The sequence below is a fragment of the Chaetomium strumarium genome (assembly GCF_033439665.1).
Source record: "Chaetomium strumarium strain CBS 333.67 chromosome Unknown B0T15scaffold_2, whole genome shotgun sequence".
Taxonomy (NCBI): Eukaryota; Fungi; Ascomycota; class Sordariomycetes; order Sordariales; family Chaetomiaceae; genus Chaetomium; species Chaetomium strumarium.
Window position 1 is genome coordinate 1,617,843 of NW_026944430.1, and position 17,132 is coordinate 1,634,974.

At 56.8% G+C, this 17,132-nt stretch overlaps 7 protein-coding genes across 7 annotated transcripts; 4 read left to right on the forward strand and 3 right to left on the reverse strand.

Annotated features, from left to right (window-relative positions):
- The first annotated feature begins 27 nt into the window (after positions 1 to 27).
- B0T15DRAFT_100905 (P-loop containing nucleoside triphosphate hydrolase protein) lies at positions 28 to 3,223 on the forward strand. Its single transcript, XM_062861358.1, has one exon. The coding sequence runs from the start codon at positions 439 to 441 to the stop codon at positions 2,863 to 2,865; it is 2,427 nt and encodes an 808-aa protein (XP_062723983.1). The 5' UTR covers positions 28 to 438; the 3' UTR covers positions 2,866 to 3,223.
- A 1,373-nt stretch (positions 3,224 to 4,596) lies between these two features.
- Positions 4,597 to 7,026, forward strand: B0T15DRAFT_100909 (Aspartate/glutamate/uridylate kinase). The gene is made up of 5 exons (XM_062861359.1): positions 4,597 to 5,095; positions 5,163 to 5,243; positions 5,420 to 5,744; positions 5,805 to 6,729; positions 6,791 to 7,026. Exons 1-5 carry the CDS (start codon positions 4,953 to 4,955, stop codon positions 6,886 to 6,888), a joined length of 1,572 nt encoding a protein of 523 aa, XP_062723984.1. The 5' UTR covers positions 4,597 to 4,952; the 3' UTR covers positions 6,889 to 7,026.
- A 399-nt stretch (positions 7,027 to 7,425) lies between these two features.
- On the forward strand, positions 7,426 to 8,804 carry B0T15DRAFT_523784 (domain of Kin17 curved DNA-binding protein-domain-containing protein). The gene is made up of 2 exons (XM_062868722.1): positions 7,426 to 8,147; positions 8,207 to 8,804. The coding sequence occupies exons 1-2, from the start codon at positions 7,633 to 7,635 to the stop codon at positions 8,646 to 8,648; spliced, it is 957 nt and encodes a 318-aa protein (XP_062723985.1). The 5' UTR covers positions 7,426 to 7,632; the 3' UTR covers positions 8,649 to 8,804.
- B0T15DRAFT_410526 (Spt4/RpoE2 zinc finger-domain-containing protein) lies at positions 8,805 to 9,553 on the reverse strand. Its single transcript, XM_062865379.1, has 3 exons — positions 9,295 to 9,553; positions 8,988 to 9,238; positions 8,805 to 8,928 (listed from the first exon to the last, which is right to left on the reverse strand). Exons 1-3 carry the CDS (start codon positions 9,373 to 9,375, stop codon positions 8,898 to 8,900), a joined length of 363 nt encoding a protein of 120 aa, XP_062723986.1. The 5' UTR covers positions 9,376 to 9,553; the 3' UTR covers positions 8,805 to 8,897.
- Positions 9,554 to 9,706: 153 nt separating this feature from the next.
- Positions 9,707 to 11,664, forward strand: B0T15DRAFT_523787 (carbohydrate-binding module family 48 protein). The gene is made up of 3 exons (XM_062868723.1): positions 9,707 to 10,722; positions 10,806 to 11,382; positions 11,441 to 11,664. Exons 1-3 carry the CDS (start codon positions 9,953 to 9,955, stop codon positions 11,486 to 11,488), a joined length of 1,395 nt encoding a protein of 464 aa, XP_062723987.1. The 5' UTR covers positions 9,707 to 9,952; the 3' UTR covers positions 11,489 to 11,664.
- B0T15DRAFT_523790 (glycoprotease family-domain-containing protein) lies at positions 11,665 to 12,989 on the reverse strand. Its single transcript, XM_062868724.1, has one exon. The coding sequence runs from the start codon at positions 12,753 to 12,755 to the stop codon at positions 11,673 to 11,675; it is 1,083 nt and encodes a 360-aa protein (XP_062723988.1). The 5' UTR covers positions 12,756 to 12,989; the 3' UTR covers positions 11,665 to 11,672.
- Positions 12,990 to 14,606: 1,617 nt separating this feature from the next.
- B0T15DRAFT_101227 (enhancer of polycomb-like-domain-containing protein) lies at positions 14,607 to 16,987 on the reverse strand. The gene is made up of 3 exons (XM_062861361.1): positions 16,628 to 16,987; positions 15,725 to 16,495; positions 14,607 to 15,667 (listed from the first exon to the last, which is right to left on the reverse strand). Exons 1-3 carry the CDS (start codon positions 16,772 to 16,774, stop codon positions 14,882 to 14,884), a joined length of 1,704 nt encoding a protein of 567 aa, XP_062723989.1. The 5' UTR covers positions 16,775 to 16,987; the 3' UTR covers positions 14,607 to 14,881.
- Positions 16,988 to 17,132: the final 145 nt, after the last annotated feature.

Consider the following 17,132-nt stretch of genomic DNA (forward strand, 5'->3'; position numbering starts at 1 on the left):
GGTTTTTGATGTGCATGTCAGGGCCATGCAGGTGATCTCGCTACCTGTTGGTCTGTCCGGACTCTGATCACACCCTCTGGCGTTTAACTACATGTACCCTCAGACCCACAGACGATGGCGGCGCATCGACAGGCATGACGACATCCCGATTCGCCCAAGAACTAGGCCTGATGGGTCATGGACCCGCTTTATCTGTGCTCGGCGGATCGAATTCCATGGATCGGGCCGGTGATTTTTCTCTCGGCGCCCGTTTTCTTCTCGTCCTTTACCTCTCCGACGATGCACATGGAACTGCGCGGGCCATGGGTTCCCGAGCAAGCGCAATTTGACCTCCGGAAGCGCGACATGACATCCCTCCGACCATCCCGCATCCCCGAATAACTCGCAAAAAATCGATCCGGGCTTGCGATAGCACGACAAGAAGCGATTCAGATCGCCATGGTTTCGGGAGCAGCGGCGGCGCTCATGTGCCGCGCCGCGCTGTTGCCGCGAAGCAATGCCGGCATGGCCGTGGTTGCCGGCTTGGGCGGCGTGAGCTGTCCGGCTGCTCCGGCGGTGGCCCGATCTTCTTTTCTCCCGCCGACCTTTGCCTTCTCCGGCCGACCGCCCACCCGCCAACTCACTTCCGGCCCTGGGGGTTGGAAGACGCCAACGGCCCCCCAAACGCCGGGCTACAACCCCGGGCGCGGGCCGACGCAGCGCTTTTCCGCTCCCCGCCAATCGCTCGGGCAGCCACGGTGGGCGTCTCCGGTCAACGCGCTCCGGTACCTCTCGATGACGCGGCCGACGCAGCAGCCGAAAAGCGAGCCGAATGAGACGACGGCGGTCGGCAACAAGCAGGAGCTCGCCCCCGCGGGTTTGAAAGAGGAGGTGGTGGACCAGCATCTTACAGCGCATGGGTTCCAGCGGAGCGAAAAGGCCGCAAAAGCCGCGCACGTCAACCTGAGCGCGCGGCTCTCTAAGGAAGGTGTTGGCGCAAAGGGCAAGCCAGGCCTTTCCGAGGTGTGGAGGTTGATTAAGATCGCCCGGCCCGAGGTAAGGTGGCTCGCTGCAGCATTCGTGCTGCTGCTTATCTCTTCCGCGGTAACCATGTCGATACCCTTTTCGGTGGGCAGAATCATGGACCTCTCCACGAAAGGCCCCATCGACGAGGTTCATATTTTCGGGCTCACCCTGAGGCAATTCTTCTACGGTCTTGCTGCGGTGTTGACCGTCGGCGCGATGGCGAACTTTGGGCGGATCATCCTTCTGCGCATAGTGGGTGAGCGCGTTGTCGCGCGCCTGCGGTCGCAGTTGTACCGGCGTACCTATGTGCAGGACGCCGAGTTCTTTGACGCCAACCGTGTCGGCGACCTGATCTCACGGCTGAGCTCGGACGCCGTTATTGTCGGCAAGAGCATCACGCAGAACATGTCGGACGGACTGCGAGCGTTGGTCAGCGGCGCGGCTGGGTTCGTCATGATGGCCTGGATGAGTCCCAAGTTGACGTCCATTATCTTGGTCATGGTTCCGCCTATCGCCGTCGGGGCCGTCTTGTACGGGCGCAGTATCCGACACCTGAGCCGGCAGTTGCAGAAGAACGTGGGTACCATGGTCAAAATTGCCGAAGAGCGCCTGGGCAATGTCAAGACAAGCCAGGCTTTCGCCGGCGAGATTCAGGAGGTCGCCCGGTACAACAAGCAGATCAAGAAGATCTTTGCGCTCGGAAAGAAGGAATCGTTCATTTCAGGGACATTTTTCGCCTCGACCAGCTGGGCAGGTAATATGACCATCTTGGCCATGCTCATCGTCGGCGGCAACCTCGTCCGTTCAGGAGCCATGTCCATCGGCGACTTGACCTCTTTCATGATGTACACTGTCTTTGCAGGGTCCAGCCTTTTCGGCGTCAGCGGTTTCTACTCGGAGCTGATGAAGGGCGTCGGCGCCGCCAGCCGACTGTTCGAGCTCCAGGACCGCAAGCCGACAATCCACCAGACCGTGGGCATGAAAGTCACGTCAGCCCAAGGGCCCATCAGATTCAACAACATCACATTTGCGTACCCGACACGGCCCGCGGTCAACATCTTCAACGGCCTCGATTTCGAGATCCCGTCCGGCAGCAACGTCTGCATCGTGGGCCCCTCCGGCGGCGGCAAGTCGACGGTCGCGTCGCTCCTGCTGCGCTTCTACAACCCGAACTCGGGTTCCATCACCATCAACGGCGTCGACATCGCCAAGATGAACGTCAAGTCCCTACGGCGGCGCATCGGCATGGTCGCCCAAGAGCCCGTCCTCTTCTCGGGGACCATCGCCGAGAACATCGCCTATGGCAACCCCAACGCGACCCGCGCCGAGATCATCGCGGCCGCGCAGAAAGCCAACTGCGGCTTCATCAGCGACTTCCCCGAGGGCCTAGAGACCCAAGTCGGCGCGCGCGGCGCCCAGCTCTCGGGCGGGCAGAAACAGCGCATCGCCATCGCGCGGGCCCTGCTGAAAGACCCGGACATCCTGCTGCTCGACGAGGCCACGTCGGCGCTCGACGCCGAGTCCGAGACCCTGGTCAACGCGGCGCTGGGCGAGCTGCTCAAGGGGCGCAGCACGACCATCTCGATCGCCCACCGGCTTTCGACCATCAAGCGGTCCGACCAGATCATTGTGCTCTCCGCCGAGGGCACCGTGGCCGAAATCGGGAGCTACGCCGCGCTGAGCGCGAACAAGGAGAGCGCCTTCAGCAAGCTCATGGAGTGGCAGATGAGCGGCGGGGAGGTGTCGGCTGATCAGAGGCCACGGCGGGTCATCGAGGAGAAGGTCGTCGAGGAGGATCTGGAGGAGCACGACGATGATGCCGCCGAGGAAGAGGAGGAGGAGGAACGGAAGAGGCGCTGAACAGAGCGACGCCTGGCATTTCTGGATGCGTGAATCATCGGCATCTAGGCAAGAGCATGCTTTTTTCTTTTTGCGGTGGCATGCTCGATGGTAATTGAGGACCTCAGTTAGGGTCCCTCAGATACAGACCGCTTGATGGACATTTTCCCCGGGCTGATGGGGAATCATTGCGCCGTCCCGAGTCTGCGTGTCTTCTATCTACTTGAAGGCTTTCAACCCAAATAGAGCTGCATCATGGCGGCGTAGGAAGGGGCAGGCGTCTTTGTTGGCATTTTGTCGAAAGTAATGTACGGTTATACCACCATTTTCCACTCGAGGATTTGCTCTCCACTCGAAGAAGGATTGGCGTAGCCAATGGCGTCTTGGGGAATGTAGAGTACCTTACCTAGCTAGAGAGGACATATTGCGGGTTCACCTGGGCCGCCGGAGTCGTGAAAGGGCGGCACGCTGTCATCGCTGTCACAGTTCTTTTCGGACCAGGAGCCCAGGGGTAGATCCGACCGAATGAAGCAAACTTCGTTCACAAACCCACCTATTCTACATGGAATCTTCTCCTCCATTGAATACCGTTCTTGAAGACCGATTAGGATTATGTGCGCTACGCAGCTGGTAGGTTACCTAACGTGGGGGTCGTCGTCTGTGCAAGTCTGGAAGCTCACACGACCTTCGGTGTCTTGTTTGGTTATAGACGCCCCGGCGATGAGTCGCCCCTGGCTCATGCGCGGAACGGCTGGATGCATGTACGGATACTAGAGCGTGTGGCTTGGCGACTATCTCCCGCGCGGTACATAGGGCACGCGAGGTCATCCCACATTTGGTCTCTGCGGCGTTGAGGAGGACGTCTGGGGTTCGTCCCGTGTTCGGTGAGAGTTTGCAATGCTAGGCTGGACTGGACGACTTCGACGCTGCTGGCTGGTTCTGTGGCACGTGCGACGGCTGCTCTTGTCAACGACAAACTACTGTTAATGACCACTCTGTTGTTCGATCTGGGCGGTTCGAATAGTAAGGTACCATGACACCGAGGATGGTTGCCCGGGAGGATACCTGCCGATACGGAGACAACCCTTACCCCTGGTGGGTCTGTCGGGCGCCCGGGAGCCGGATCCAATGGCCGCCCGTTGAACTGTCACTCAGGCACGTACTAACTTACTGTAAGGAGATTCGAGATTCGTACCCGTATTCGCTGCAGAGGGGAGGAAAGGTCAGATTTGCTCTGGCTAAGATCGATGCGCACATTGATTTCAGAAACAACTCCGACAACAACTGAGTCACTTGCCAACAAGTCATCATGATCATGACGAGACACAATTTTGAGAAAGCATGCGATGTTCCACTGTCACTCCGCCGTGGCGGTCCCCGGCCGCCCCACTCCATGTGGACTTGCCCCACTGCTGGGACTCGGACTAACTCGACAAGGGGGCCTAGGGCGTCGATGAGCAACGTGCTGGAAGTCTGGAAAAGTGGAAAACCTTGCCTCCGAGTTAGGCGTTTGGGTGGTGGTGAGTGGTGACTCGTAAGAGGTGGGCGAACTCGGGTGGATTAATTAGACTGGGCCTTTGTGCCATCTGGTTAAAGTCGGAGGTCTTGTCATCGCCATCCCGTCTCCGGTCCGGGACGCTTGTTTCTTCAATTGTGCTTTTACCGTTTTACGTCTTCTTTTCACCCACGCGACAACATCCACCAATCTGGTACCCCAGTGGCTTCACCACTGCCCGCTCTCTCTTACCAAGTCCACTCTCCTTTCAGCATATCCCGCAGGACGAGCCCTTGGCATCCTTCCTTGAAGGGAATTGTCCCTTCTTTCCCAGACCAGAGATCTGTTTGGGACTTCAGGTGGTCTGTCTACTTCTGGTTTCATCGTCTGAGGATAAATATCCCGATTCCCTTCTGGACTGCGGCAGTCCTGAGACGACCTTTCCCCGCGCCCGGAATTCACATACATCGCCGTACCCTTGATCTCGACCGTCAAGAAGCCTCTCCTTTTGAAGGGTCCCATTGGCTACCAGTGAGAGTGTCCCAGATTACTCGTTGGCGGGCGAACATTGACAGCGTGAAAGCCTCAAGGCCTTCACCTCCGCTCTGAGTCAATGAGCCCACCCCTGTCGGTGAATGGACCGGAGATGGCCCGGGCGCTGCTCAAGAACGCCAGTAGCAACGGCTGGATCGTGCAGAAGTTTGGGGGCACGAGCGTGGGCAAATTCCCGGATAAGATCGCCGAAGATATCGTCAGGTATGGCTCTCTGTCTATGAGCTAGCTTGGGGCCGGAAGCGACTGTGAGCTGACAAAGGTGCGGTAGGTCCTATGTCGAGAACAACCGGCTAGTAGTTGTGTGCTCGGCTCGGAGCACTGGCAAGAAGGCCACGGGTACCACGAGCAGGTGCGTGCAGAATGAGAGTGCGGTGTTGCCTCTTTCGAGTTCGGGGCCATGTCGGGAGGCGCCGTCCTCTCCCTTCATGTGCTCCCCCACGGACTTGGCAACCGGATCGTGGCGTGGCAGCTCCTTGATTTGTCAATGTCTTGCGGGATGACTGACAACGTGTCCCTTTCCTGCAGACTGATCGAGATCTACAAGAAGCTGCGCGCAATCGTCGGGGCGGTCAGCACGCATGACGCGCAGGAGCAATTGCTGAGCGATGCCAAGCACCTTGTTCAGGAGATCTGCGTCGACCATGTGGCCGCCGCAGATGCCTTTGTTCGGGACCCCGAGCTTAGCTCCCTCCTGAGGGCCGATACCGAGATGGAATGCCAGCTTCTCATTGATTACTTGGTGGCTGCTAAGCGCTTCAACCTAGAGATCAACTCGCGGGCCAAGGACAGGGTGGTCAGCTTCGGGGAGAAACTGAGCTGCCGGTTCATGACATGTCTGCTCAAAGACAGGGTGAGTCGACCGTTGCCGACCCATGGACTCTAGAGTTTGGCTGACCCGAGCATCGAAAAGGGGGTGGATGCCGAGTACGTCGACTTGGCCGACATTCTACACAATGACAGCCCAGGGCGTCTTGACGCTACCTTTTACAAGCACGCCGCCGACGCCATCTGCAAAAAGATCCTGGCCTGCGGCGACAGGGTACCCGTAGTGACTGGCTTCTTTGGCAATGTCCCCGGGAGTCTCCTTGACGGAGACGTTGGGCGCGGGTATACGGATCTATGCGCCTCGCTCGTAGCGGTCGGTCTGAAGGCGGAGGAGCTTCAGATCTGGAAGGAAGTGGACGGCATCTTCACCGCCGACCCCACCAAAGTGCCGACCGCGAGGCTCATCCCGTCCATCACGCCCTCCGAAGCGGCCGAACTGACCTTCTACGGCTCAGAAGTCATCCACCACCTGACCATGGACCAGGTCATCAAGGCTGTGCCGCCCATTCCAATCCGCATCAAGAACGTCAATAATCCCCGTGGGGAAGGCACGATCGTAAAGCCGGATCCGTTGCTGGCTGCAGATCGGCAGATCCAGAGGTCCAGGCAGCCTTCAGATCCATCACTGCGCAAGAAGCCCAAGCGGCCGACAGCGGTCACCGTCAAGAACAAGATCTCGATAATCAACATCCACTCCAACAAGCGATCAATAGCACACAAGTTTCTGGCCCGAGTGTTTTCGATTCTTGATCAAAACCAAGTCTCGGTAGATCTGATCTCGACCAGCGAGGTACATGTGTCCATCGCGGTGCACGCAGCGAATTCCGAGGTTAGCAACTTCGATCAGGCGGTGGAGGAGCTCCGGGCCGAGTGTGGCGAGGTCAGCGTTCTGCACGACATGAGCATTCTCAGCCTCGTCGGTGCCGAGATGAAGAACATGGTCGGCATTGCTGGCAAGATGTTCTCAACCCTTGGCGAACACCGGGTCAATCTGGAGATGATTTCGCAGGGTAAGGATAAAGTCCACTAGTATCATTCAATGCGCGCGAGGGAGGCTAACTGGAAGACCAGGTGCCAGTGAGATCAACATCTCGTGTGTCATCGATGCCCGCGATGCTGAGAGGGCTATGAACATCCTGCATACCAGTCTATTTACCTTCCTTGAATAGGCGTGCTCGGTCAAGGAATTCCTCGCCAGACGCCGGCAACAGCAACACGATGGAGATTCGGAGAGACTCGTCCCATACTTGTTGTTTCCAGGGGCGATACCGGTTGCGCATGGATTAGATTAGCGAATCATGTGAGTTAAAGCTACATAGAGGGAGATCTTGGTCTTTAAGCAGATGAGGGGATGAAGAAGCTGAGAGAGTTGGAAGAGATATCAGGACATGTCCCGCGGCATGCAAGCTGAGGGGTATATATACTTTGGATTGTACATACCTTATCTACCTAGAATTCATCGGAACCAACCAGGCATTTTGGACAGGCAGTACGTACCTAGGTAGTTTTAAGACCGACCTTGAAGAAGGGAGCTGCCCTACTAGTACTAGTAATAAGTAGTAAGTACGTAGTAGCAAGATGCCAGCGGTCTGCTTCAGTGTTTCCGAACAGTGAAGACCAAGGGTTAGGGTTATACCTCGCCTTAGCCTGGTGCTTACTGTGTATTCCATCCGTCCATTGACCCTTGTACAACAGTTAGCTCCTCAGTTTTGCGGCTCATTCCATTCACAACAACCTCCCACGCCAAACGAACAGCTTCCTTCGCGCAACGCAACGCCATCTCCTCCGTCACCGGCATTAACCGTCGAAGAGTCATCGCTTAGTCGCTGTCGCACTCATCTCAAATTGAGCCCTAACAATCCAGAACCACCCACCGCTAGACTCCGCGCAGCGAGTCGGTTGCCACCGCGAAGATGGGCAAAGCCGAACCGGGCTCGACCAAATACCTCTCCAACAAGATGAAACAGAAGGGCCTGACCCGCCTCCGCTGGTACTGCCAGATCTGCGAAAAGGCTTGCCGCGATGAGAACGCATTCAAAATGCACTGCCAGTCCGAAAGCCACATGCGCCGTGCGCTCGAAGCCGGGCAGAACTTCAAGAGCGTCCAGGAGGACTATAGCAAACAATTTTTGCACGAGTTTATTTCCTTACTGAAAACGGCCCACGGCGAGAAGAGCATCCACGCCAATAAGTTCTACCAGGAGGTCATCGCCAAGAAGGACCATACGCATCTGAACGCCACCAAGTGGCATTCCCTGACCGACTTCGTGAAGTACATCGCGAGAGAAGGGATTGTGAGGGCCGAGGAGAAGGAGGACGGGCTATTCATCGCTTGGATCGACGACTCACCTGAGGCGATGAAGCGGAGAGAGGCGGTGAGGAGGAAGGAGATGCAGGATAAGGGAGATGAAGAGAGAGAACAGATGATGTTGCGGGCGCAGATCGAAAGGGCGCGGAAGGATGCCGAGGCGAGGGGTCTGGCGCTAGATGGGGGGAAGAGGAGGACGAGGAAAAGGGGAAGGAATTGAAGAGGGAGGAGGGCGAAAAGATCAAGTTGAGCTTCGGGACCAAGACGACGGGGAAAAGCACGACACCTGAGGTCGCTACCCGTTCGCCGAGCGCAGGCGCCGAGGGTTCTGGTTCAGATCTTACCAAAAGGACAAGCAATGGAGAGACAAAAAAGGAGGAGGAGGAGGAGGCCAAGCCTGGCGAGGTGACAGCCGCAGTGAAGCCGGTGTCTCTAAAGTTCGGCGCCAAGCCGCAACCAAAAAATGTCTTCAAGAACGCGTTTGCCGGCGCTCCGAAGAAGGTCATGGCCGCTCAACCAAAGAAGATGAGCGAGGCGGAAAGGATCATGAAGGAGGAGCTAGAGCGGAAAAGAGCGCGGGAAGCCGGCGGCGGGCCTCCCCAGAAGAGGCCGCGGTTCTAGGAGGCTCGAGACCTGGGGATACGGAGTGTCATATACTGCATTGTTCTGGCGTTGCGGGTTGCTGGCTTTGGAAAGAGCATGATACCAGGACAGGGATAAAAGGGCATGACGTGGTTCAACCATTAGATACCTAGATAAATACGCTAAATGTCGAGATACCGAAATTCAGCCTGTGATAGCCAACTCCACAACTCCGTCGCCCGATGCTGTCCGTTTCCCAAATGACGCCCATGTCCAGCCCAAGCATCGTTAATCTAGTTCTGTGGCGCTTCCATCCCGTCTACTGATGGTTAGCTACTCCGCGTGTTCACCTAGGCGCAAGGTTTAGGTCGGACTTACGGGATGTACGTAACCCGATATTCCTCCAAAGTCGTCCGCACGTCGTCCGGCAACTGTCCTGACACTTTGGTGGCATACACGCCGCGCACGTACCCATCCAGCCGCTGCCACTTTGCCACCCAGGACTTGCTCGGGTCGGCGAGGGTGATGAGCCCCTCGAACACCGGTGACGTGCAGCTGTCGATCTGGTCGGGCGACCCTTGAAGGTGGAGAAACTCCTCGCAGTTGGGGCAACCTTCATCGCGAAATCGCTGTCGGATATGTAAGTACAGTTTGGGGTGACGAGAAGAAGAGAATCTAGGCTTACGCTGAAAGTCATGACGATGGAGCAGACCATGCAGGCCCGCAGGTAGCGTTGTTGGCCGGGGGCGACGAAGTTGTCTGACATATTGTTTGCTGTCCGATTGATTTGTTGTGAAGAGCGAGAGTGTACGGGCGGAAGCGGTGCTGAGAAGCTATGTTGTGAAAGGTTGAACTTAGATTTCACGTCAGTTTTTTGTTACTGCTACTACCTTAAATGTTTACTCGCATTCAGAATGCGGCTGGTTTGCAACACAATGGGGCAGATGATGCATGGATCAACGCCAAGCACTTCCGAAAGCGGAGCCCACCTTGCAGGGGTGGCACGGTGCCTATGCACATGCAAAAGTGGGGCAGAAGAACTCATTTATCGATTCGAGCCAGGCATTGGACCTCCCTTGCCTCTCCGTCATTCGAAACTTGAGTCTGGTGCATCCCTCATCCTACATGAACAGTAAGGCCCTGCTGCCGTTCGAAGACAGGGCTGTATGCAATGCGCCTTGCCTGTCCCGCCGGCTCGAATTCAACTCCATACACAGGGCGCACGCACTCACATCGACCAGAAAATGCACTGAACACCCCGCATCGGCAGCTTGACTAGTTCCTCTTATCTACACGCTTAGTGTTGTATGAAGGCCAGCAGCCAAACGCCGAGTGAATGAAAAATGGGCAACAGCCCCTCCACATCCAAATCCACGAGCCAGTCGTCATCCCAACAAGCACATTCTCAGCATGATCGGCCGGTGAGGCGAGAAAACAAGAGCCCGTTCCCGGTGCAGAACCACGCGGTTGCTGCCCCGCCAGAACCCTCGCTCACTCAGGCGCAGGGCACCGCTGTCCAACCGCCGTCAAACACCAGCAGCCGGTCAAACCCGCTACAGACCCGGCCGTTCGGGCCCGGCGGCTCATCGGACTTCTCGGCCGCTTCTTCTGCCACCACCGCCGCCAGCTCCACGAGCTCCGCAACACCAGTCGACATCAAGCCGGGCAGCCTTGGCACGAGCCATGTGCCTACGAAGCCCGTAGCCGTGCCCAACTCGCACAATTTACCATCATCACCGAGATCGGAAGACAACTGCGATTCCGCCACGATGCCCTACAGCAGCTTGCAGGAAGTGTCGTACCTGACGAGGCCCCCGCGGCTACCGCTTCCTATCGAGGAGGAGGTCCACACCCCCGGGTCGCCCATCATTGCGCCGACGGATGTTGACCAGCCTGTCGGCGATGTCGAGGGCTTGGACGCCACAGGGCTCACCCACCCAGTCTCGAACCTGAGCGACAACTCTGTGCTCGAAGAAGACGACACCGAGGAATTGTTGGTGGACAAGACCAGGCCCACGGTACCGACAAGGCTGGAATGGCGGCACGGCGGCGACAAAGTCTACCTGACGGGCACCATCTTCCAATGGAACCGCAAAACGCGATTGCATCCAGTGTAAGTATCACAAATGGTCGCGAAACGTAGTAAGTGGATTGTTCTCTGGCCATGACGCACTAACGTGGGAATGCGGACGGCAGCGAGGGCCAACCAGGCGTCTTCGCTACGACGATCAACATTCTACCTGGGACACACCATATTCGGTTCCTGGTTGACGGTCAAATGCAAACATCTCCCGATTATCCCACCACGGTTGACTTTGGCAACAATCTGGTCAACTACATAGAGATCACGCCCGATGATCTGCCGCCAACACCAGCTGAAGCGGACGGCGTCCCCGAAAGCAAGAGTTCCCAGCAGCAGGAACAGGCACACGCGGCTCCCACCGAGGAGGAAAGCAAGGTCCCTATAGCTAAGGATAGAGACGTGCCGCCGGCCAACCAATTTGCGAATAAGGTACCCAAGTACCTCCTCGACCTGGATCAGTCAGAAGACTCTCCGTTGTACCAGAACGCCGTGCTGGCCACGGAGAGGTTGCCGAATCCGCCAGGCCTCCCCTCATTCTTGAGCAAACCGATCCTCAATGCGGCCACGCCGAGGAAAGATGACAACAGCGTCCTGACGCAGCCCAACCATACCGTCTTGAACCACCTCGCGACAAGCAGCATTAAGAACAATGTACTAGCTGTCTCGGCAACGACGAGGTACAAGAGCAAGGTAAGCGGGGTGCCAGTTACTACTATCTCATGAGCCACGAGACTGACAGCCGATGCAGTATGTGACAACTATTATGTACAAGCCCACAACGGCAGAGGGCATCTAGGTTCAGACGGTACGGCGGTCGGGAGTATCGGCAGTTCCGCATGTCAACGCCGCGCAGCTAGGGCTTAGCTTGACGCCCGCTAGTGTGGGCGATGGTTGGCTTCCGGTGTGGCGACGAAACTACTAAAGAAGGGTAGGGCCACGGAGTGTCAATTGATAGACCGATGTGCGAATGTAAAAGCACCTCACTTCCTCCATTTGACGAGGACTTCGTCTGTTCTAAATCGCTGTGTACATGTACTCTCCTCGATCGGCGTCCGGAACCCTGTTTCATATGCCAACAACCCTGCATGTGCGATCATAATTCCATTGTCTATGCAGAAGCGCTCATCCGTCGCATAGACGCTTCCGCCGCGACCCGCGGCCATGGCACCCATCATCTCCTGCAGACGCTCATTGCATCCAACCCCGCCGACAATCAGCACCTGGCTACTCCCCACGTGTGCCATCGCCCGTTCGGTGATTTCCACCAGCATCGCAAACACGGTCTCTTGCAGACTGAAACACAAATCTGCCCCTGTAAACGGCTCCCCATCAGGACCCTTCCCGCCAGCCTTCATCTGCGCCGCCAGCTCCTCCGCCCGCGTCAGGATTCCGCTAAACGAACAATCCATCCCCTTGACCGCATACGGCAGATCGAGCAATACCCTACCCCCTTGCTTGGCCAACTGCTCAATATTGTACCCCGGCGCGGGGTCATTGCTGATCTCCAATGTCCGGGCAAACCGATCGAGACAATTCCCCACCGCGATGTCGAGCGTCTCCCCAAAGATCCGATACCGCTGCTCCGCGTATGCGATCACCTGCGTGTTGCCCCCGGACACATACAACACCACGGGGTGGTCCGCCCCGGTAATCGCCCGCCCCATCTCGATGTGGCCCACACAGTGGTTCACCCCGACGAGTTCCTTGTCCCAGAGCAGCGCCAGCGTGCGGGCGGCGACCGCCACCGACGAGAGCGGTGCCCCCATGCCCGGCCCCCGCGTGTAGCATATGCAATCGATGTCGGCAATGGCAATGTGTGCGTCGGCCAGCGCTTGCTTGGCGATGCGCACGAAGAAGGCCCGGTGGTGCTGTGCTGTGTCCTTGGGCAGGAAACCGGTGCCCGGCGGGGAGACGAAGGTGTGCCGCACATTGGAGAGGACGGTTGACGTGCAGGTCTCGGGTCGAGACGGGTCGCCTGTGTGAAGGATCACGCCGATGCCGAGCTTGTTCGCTGAGCCTTCGCAGCCGAGGGCGATGCGCCGCTCCTTTTTGGCGAAATCCATTGAGTTCGCCGGAGGGGGTTTTCGTTTGGTAAAGTGTTTCGAATCTTCGAACCAGTATATTGAGCGGGTTGTCAGTCTATCAGACGCTCTCGCGACTCGGTGCGAATGGTAGTGGGCCGTGCTGTCTAACGGCGCGCACCTTTAATTAGACCACTTATTATGCAATGCATTGTATGTACATGTACTTGAAGGTTGTTGATCCGACCGAGGGGTCTTTAGCCATTTCGTCGGCGGGGTAGCGTGGAATGAGGGGTTAGGTTGTCATGATTCACGGAGGGGAGCAGAAAGGTACGTACCGTACCAGGGGTCCTATGATGGCACGTGCGTCAACCGAGTTGACTCTCACAAGGGTCAGACCCCCACTGCACGGAGAATATGTGTGCCAATTCTGCGTCTCCCGTTCACAAGACGCCTTTCCATCACTTGGTTCATGATGTACCCGGAAGCCATTACTTCTCCCGATTCCGAGCCTGGATCTCTTCCGTACTGAGCTTCAGCCCCTGGATTTTGTCTCCCACTGGAGCAACTCAGACGCAGTTGCGCAAACCACTCCCGTCAACGAGCGCTCCTCTATCTTAGCCATGGGTCCGGAAGGCAAGCGACGAGGAGACAACCCGGAAGCGATGCGCTCATCCTCCAAGCGGTACGTCTCGATGTATCCTCCTTCGTCTTCCTATTGAGCGTAAAAGATACCTCCGCGCGCAACACTCTGGCCGGCCGGGGGGTTTCCTTCCGGTCCTGATAAACTCCAAGGCTGACGTTTTTGCTCAGAGCTAGTAAGCCTGTCCAGGGTAGCAGCAATTGCTGCCAATGTGTCGATTACTCGTCTAGCAAACACTGCTAGGCGACATAAATAGGAGTCGCACTCTGCCTTGCGCTCACTTTCGTAACCCGTCATTCGCCAAATTGTCCTGAGTGCCACCAGAAGTGACACAATGGACTAGCCTTTGGCAAGCGAACTCATGCGCGGTTATCAAATACAGATCGCCTCAGAACCCTATGCCGGAGACACTCCGCATCTTTGTACCAGTTACGTCTCCGAGTCGCTCGCCAATTTGGGGAGACGGAACACCACAGACCCTGCCACCCATCCCTCAGCTCGGTGTAGCAAGGCCAGATGACGTTTGGAGACATCCTGGACTGGCCGGAGCTCAATAGGCGCTTCATCCTTGATCAGGATGAGCAAAGCCGGTCTAGCGGGATCCGGCTTTTTTACGGTCCTCCCTTATGGATGGCAGCCCTTTGGCTTCGAGCTCCCTCGGATTCGGCCAAAGGTTTACTCGCAGCGGGTGTGGACCTCGATTCCCTCAACCAGACATGGGAATTCGAAAGCTTGCTCAACAGGGCATGATTCCACACGTCGCACCTTGCTTGATCTTACCCGGAAGGCTCACCTGAGCACTGGTGCGGCAAACAGCGCCGCGATCCTGCTTAACCGTACGCTCCTCGTCCAACTTGAGGCTCAGATCACTATGACACCTCGCGATATACACCGAACCAACGACCGCCATGCGATTGAAAGCCAATTGCGCATACTGTTTTGCGCCAAGCCCTTGCTGCCCTTTTGGGGACGGTAATACGCGAAAGGTCAACGCCAGGAGATCACGAAGGTTTAAACGATGAGATGCAGGCAAACGCTGCTTGGCTTCTATTATGCTTCGCTATAGTGTCTCCGCCAACGGCATGGAGGATCTGTACAGTCACCCGCTGTTCATAGGTACATGGCTTGCCTCGCCCCGACGTCATCATCTATACACAACAGCCGCACACCGGAACGCCAAGCCAAATCCTCTTTTGCCAGGTTCACCGATGAAAACAGTCATTGGAGTGTTGCGAGTGGCTTCTTGGCTCAGGGGGTGTACAGAGCAAGGAACCTTTCTTGCTGAAGCCCAACCGCACGGAGACGGCGGACAACATACCTGGAAACCACGAGCAACAAGCCAACCCCATCGAACGTAGTTCAGGAGGTCGACCGACTTTTTATCTGACAACCATCGCAGCCCAACACTCGCTTTTACATTACTCACGGTCACGCTCGCTTCTTTGGTTTGGTCCCATTTTCATGTGTTGTGGCACATAGGGGAGCTCTTGGACCATCGAGAGGAATTCCCTTTGTTCATGCGCCATTAGCCTTCCGTTGGCTGCTGTGGTTGCGACGTTGGTTGTGGTTGCGGTGGTTGCTGTTGTGGTTGAGGTTGTAGTTGTGGTTGTGGTTGTTGAGGTTGTACTAGTGGGGCTCGGGCATGGGCATTCGCGACTGCGACCCTGTTCGTCATCCACGGCGGGAGCGGGATCGAAGCACGGAATCTCAGAGCGTTGGTATCGAAGGGATCGACCTCGTATGTTGGTGGCTCCTCCTCGTCGTCCGACGACTGGTCATATTTCCACCGATCCAGCACCTCGGCACTGACATCGCGTGGCGGACTGGCTAGCCCCCGACGATCGATCCATAACCGACCGAGTCTGCCGATCCGACGCCGGTATGCCGGCGGGTTTTCCCTCGTTTGCTCAGCCTGTGCTACGCCCCTAAAGTTGAAGACGGGCTGGGGATTCTGCGGCTTATCGACATCCATTGGCGTTGGCTCTTCCAAGGACGCCGAGGATGCACTAGCTGGTGGCGTCATCAAGTACTGCGTCTTAGCCGGCCTAAAACTGATATCCCGTCGAGGGCCGTAGACCGGCGAGAGCGGACCTCGTGTGAGGTCCAAATGGTTGCAGTTCCATTGGTTATGACTCTTGACCTTCTTTTCGATGTCTGCCCGGAGCTCATTCTCCTTTTCGGCCAATCGATCGGCAAGGTGCGAAAGGTCAGCCTCGGCCGGTCGCCCATCTGGCCGGACAGTGATGCGGAGTTGCGATGGAGGCGGTGGCCGCTGCACAGCAGGAACCTCCGGGGCTTTCCTCCGCTGCGGCTGCGAGGTGTTAGCATCATGCTGGATATCCGAGCACACGGAGACTGCTGAACCAACCTTCTGGTTGATGAGGTCTTCATCATCGGTCTTGATGCCCAACCGAATCTTATGCTCCTTGAGCTGGGCTCGCAGCTCGAAGATGGCACGGTCAGCCTTGAGCATCTCTGCCTTCAGAAGCTCTCGGTTCTGCGCGGCTAAGACCAACTGGCGACCATCCTCGAGCTCTTTCCGCAAACGCTTCAGTTTCTCCGCGCTCTGGACATCTCTGGCGCGTGTCTTGCGAGTCTGACGGACTTCACGACGCCGGAAGCAGACGTACGGATCAGCATCATCACTCTCTTGGTGCCTCTCGAATTTGAGCATCGGATGGAGCGGTTGGTTGCCCGACGCTTGGCGCCGTGATTTCCAGTATTCATAGATCTCCTTGGCGTGAGGCATGACCTTGGCCTTATCCAGCTCCTGGAGGCCCTGAAGCATGTCATCGTAGGGAACTATGGTCTGGTCTATGGCGGCGTAAGGAGCCTTGAACTCGGACGTGTCCTCGAACACCTCCATGATCTTCTCGAAGTCATCCTCGGAGAGCTGGGCGGACGGAGTCCGCTTCTGGTTATACGACTTGAGGAATACTTCATCTTCCTCGGTCATATCATACATGCATGCAATGGATTCCTCGACGGTCTGAGAGAAGCGAATGTAGGTGGATGTCTTGGAGAATGGACGAGCATAGAGCTCGTCATAGTTGAGCGAGCTCTCCTGGGGAGGCGGCACAGGGATCTCCTTGTCTGCCGCGACTCCCGTGCTCTGCAGCACTACTTGGAGATGGTATTCCTGTAGAATAAAAGGTCAGTATCGGCCCATTCCCAATTCGGGTTGGGATTCCTGTTCCTGATTGATGGGGACAATGGCGGTCACGTGCGGGGGCACGTGATATGGTCCGATAAGGACGGCATTTCAACTCACATTTTCCTCAGCGTGCTCGACTCCGGTGGCGATTTGGGCTTCATTTGTGAGTGATTCATACTCAGTTGCATCTATCTGGTCCTCTCTGAGCACTGATAGCGGTGTTTTCGAGTTCAGTTTCTTGTACCGAACTTTGCGGGTCGCCATGGCTGCTGGGGATGTAAATTTGGCAGAAAGCCTGGGGAAACCCCGATGGAAAAAATTCTCCTCTCATTCAGGGTGCCATGTAACACCGTTTTGCCGAGTTTTTTGATGTAAAACTGGCGTTATTGTCGATATTTTGATGGCTCAATCTTGATCTCTGGATGGAGTGTCGTTGAGGTGCCGGGCGCAGAGTTTGCTGTTTTGGCGGCGTGTTCCATGACTCGGTTCTGCCCATTGGCGGCTTTCGAAAGGGGGCCCCCACACTCTTTTCTTGCCCGATAACAAATGCCCAGCGCGCCCCTCCCTTCCATTGGCATCAGGCCCAAATTTCCCCAGAGGCGCAGCAAGCGGATGGCGCTCC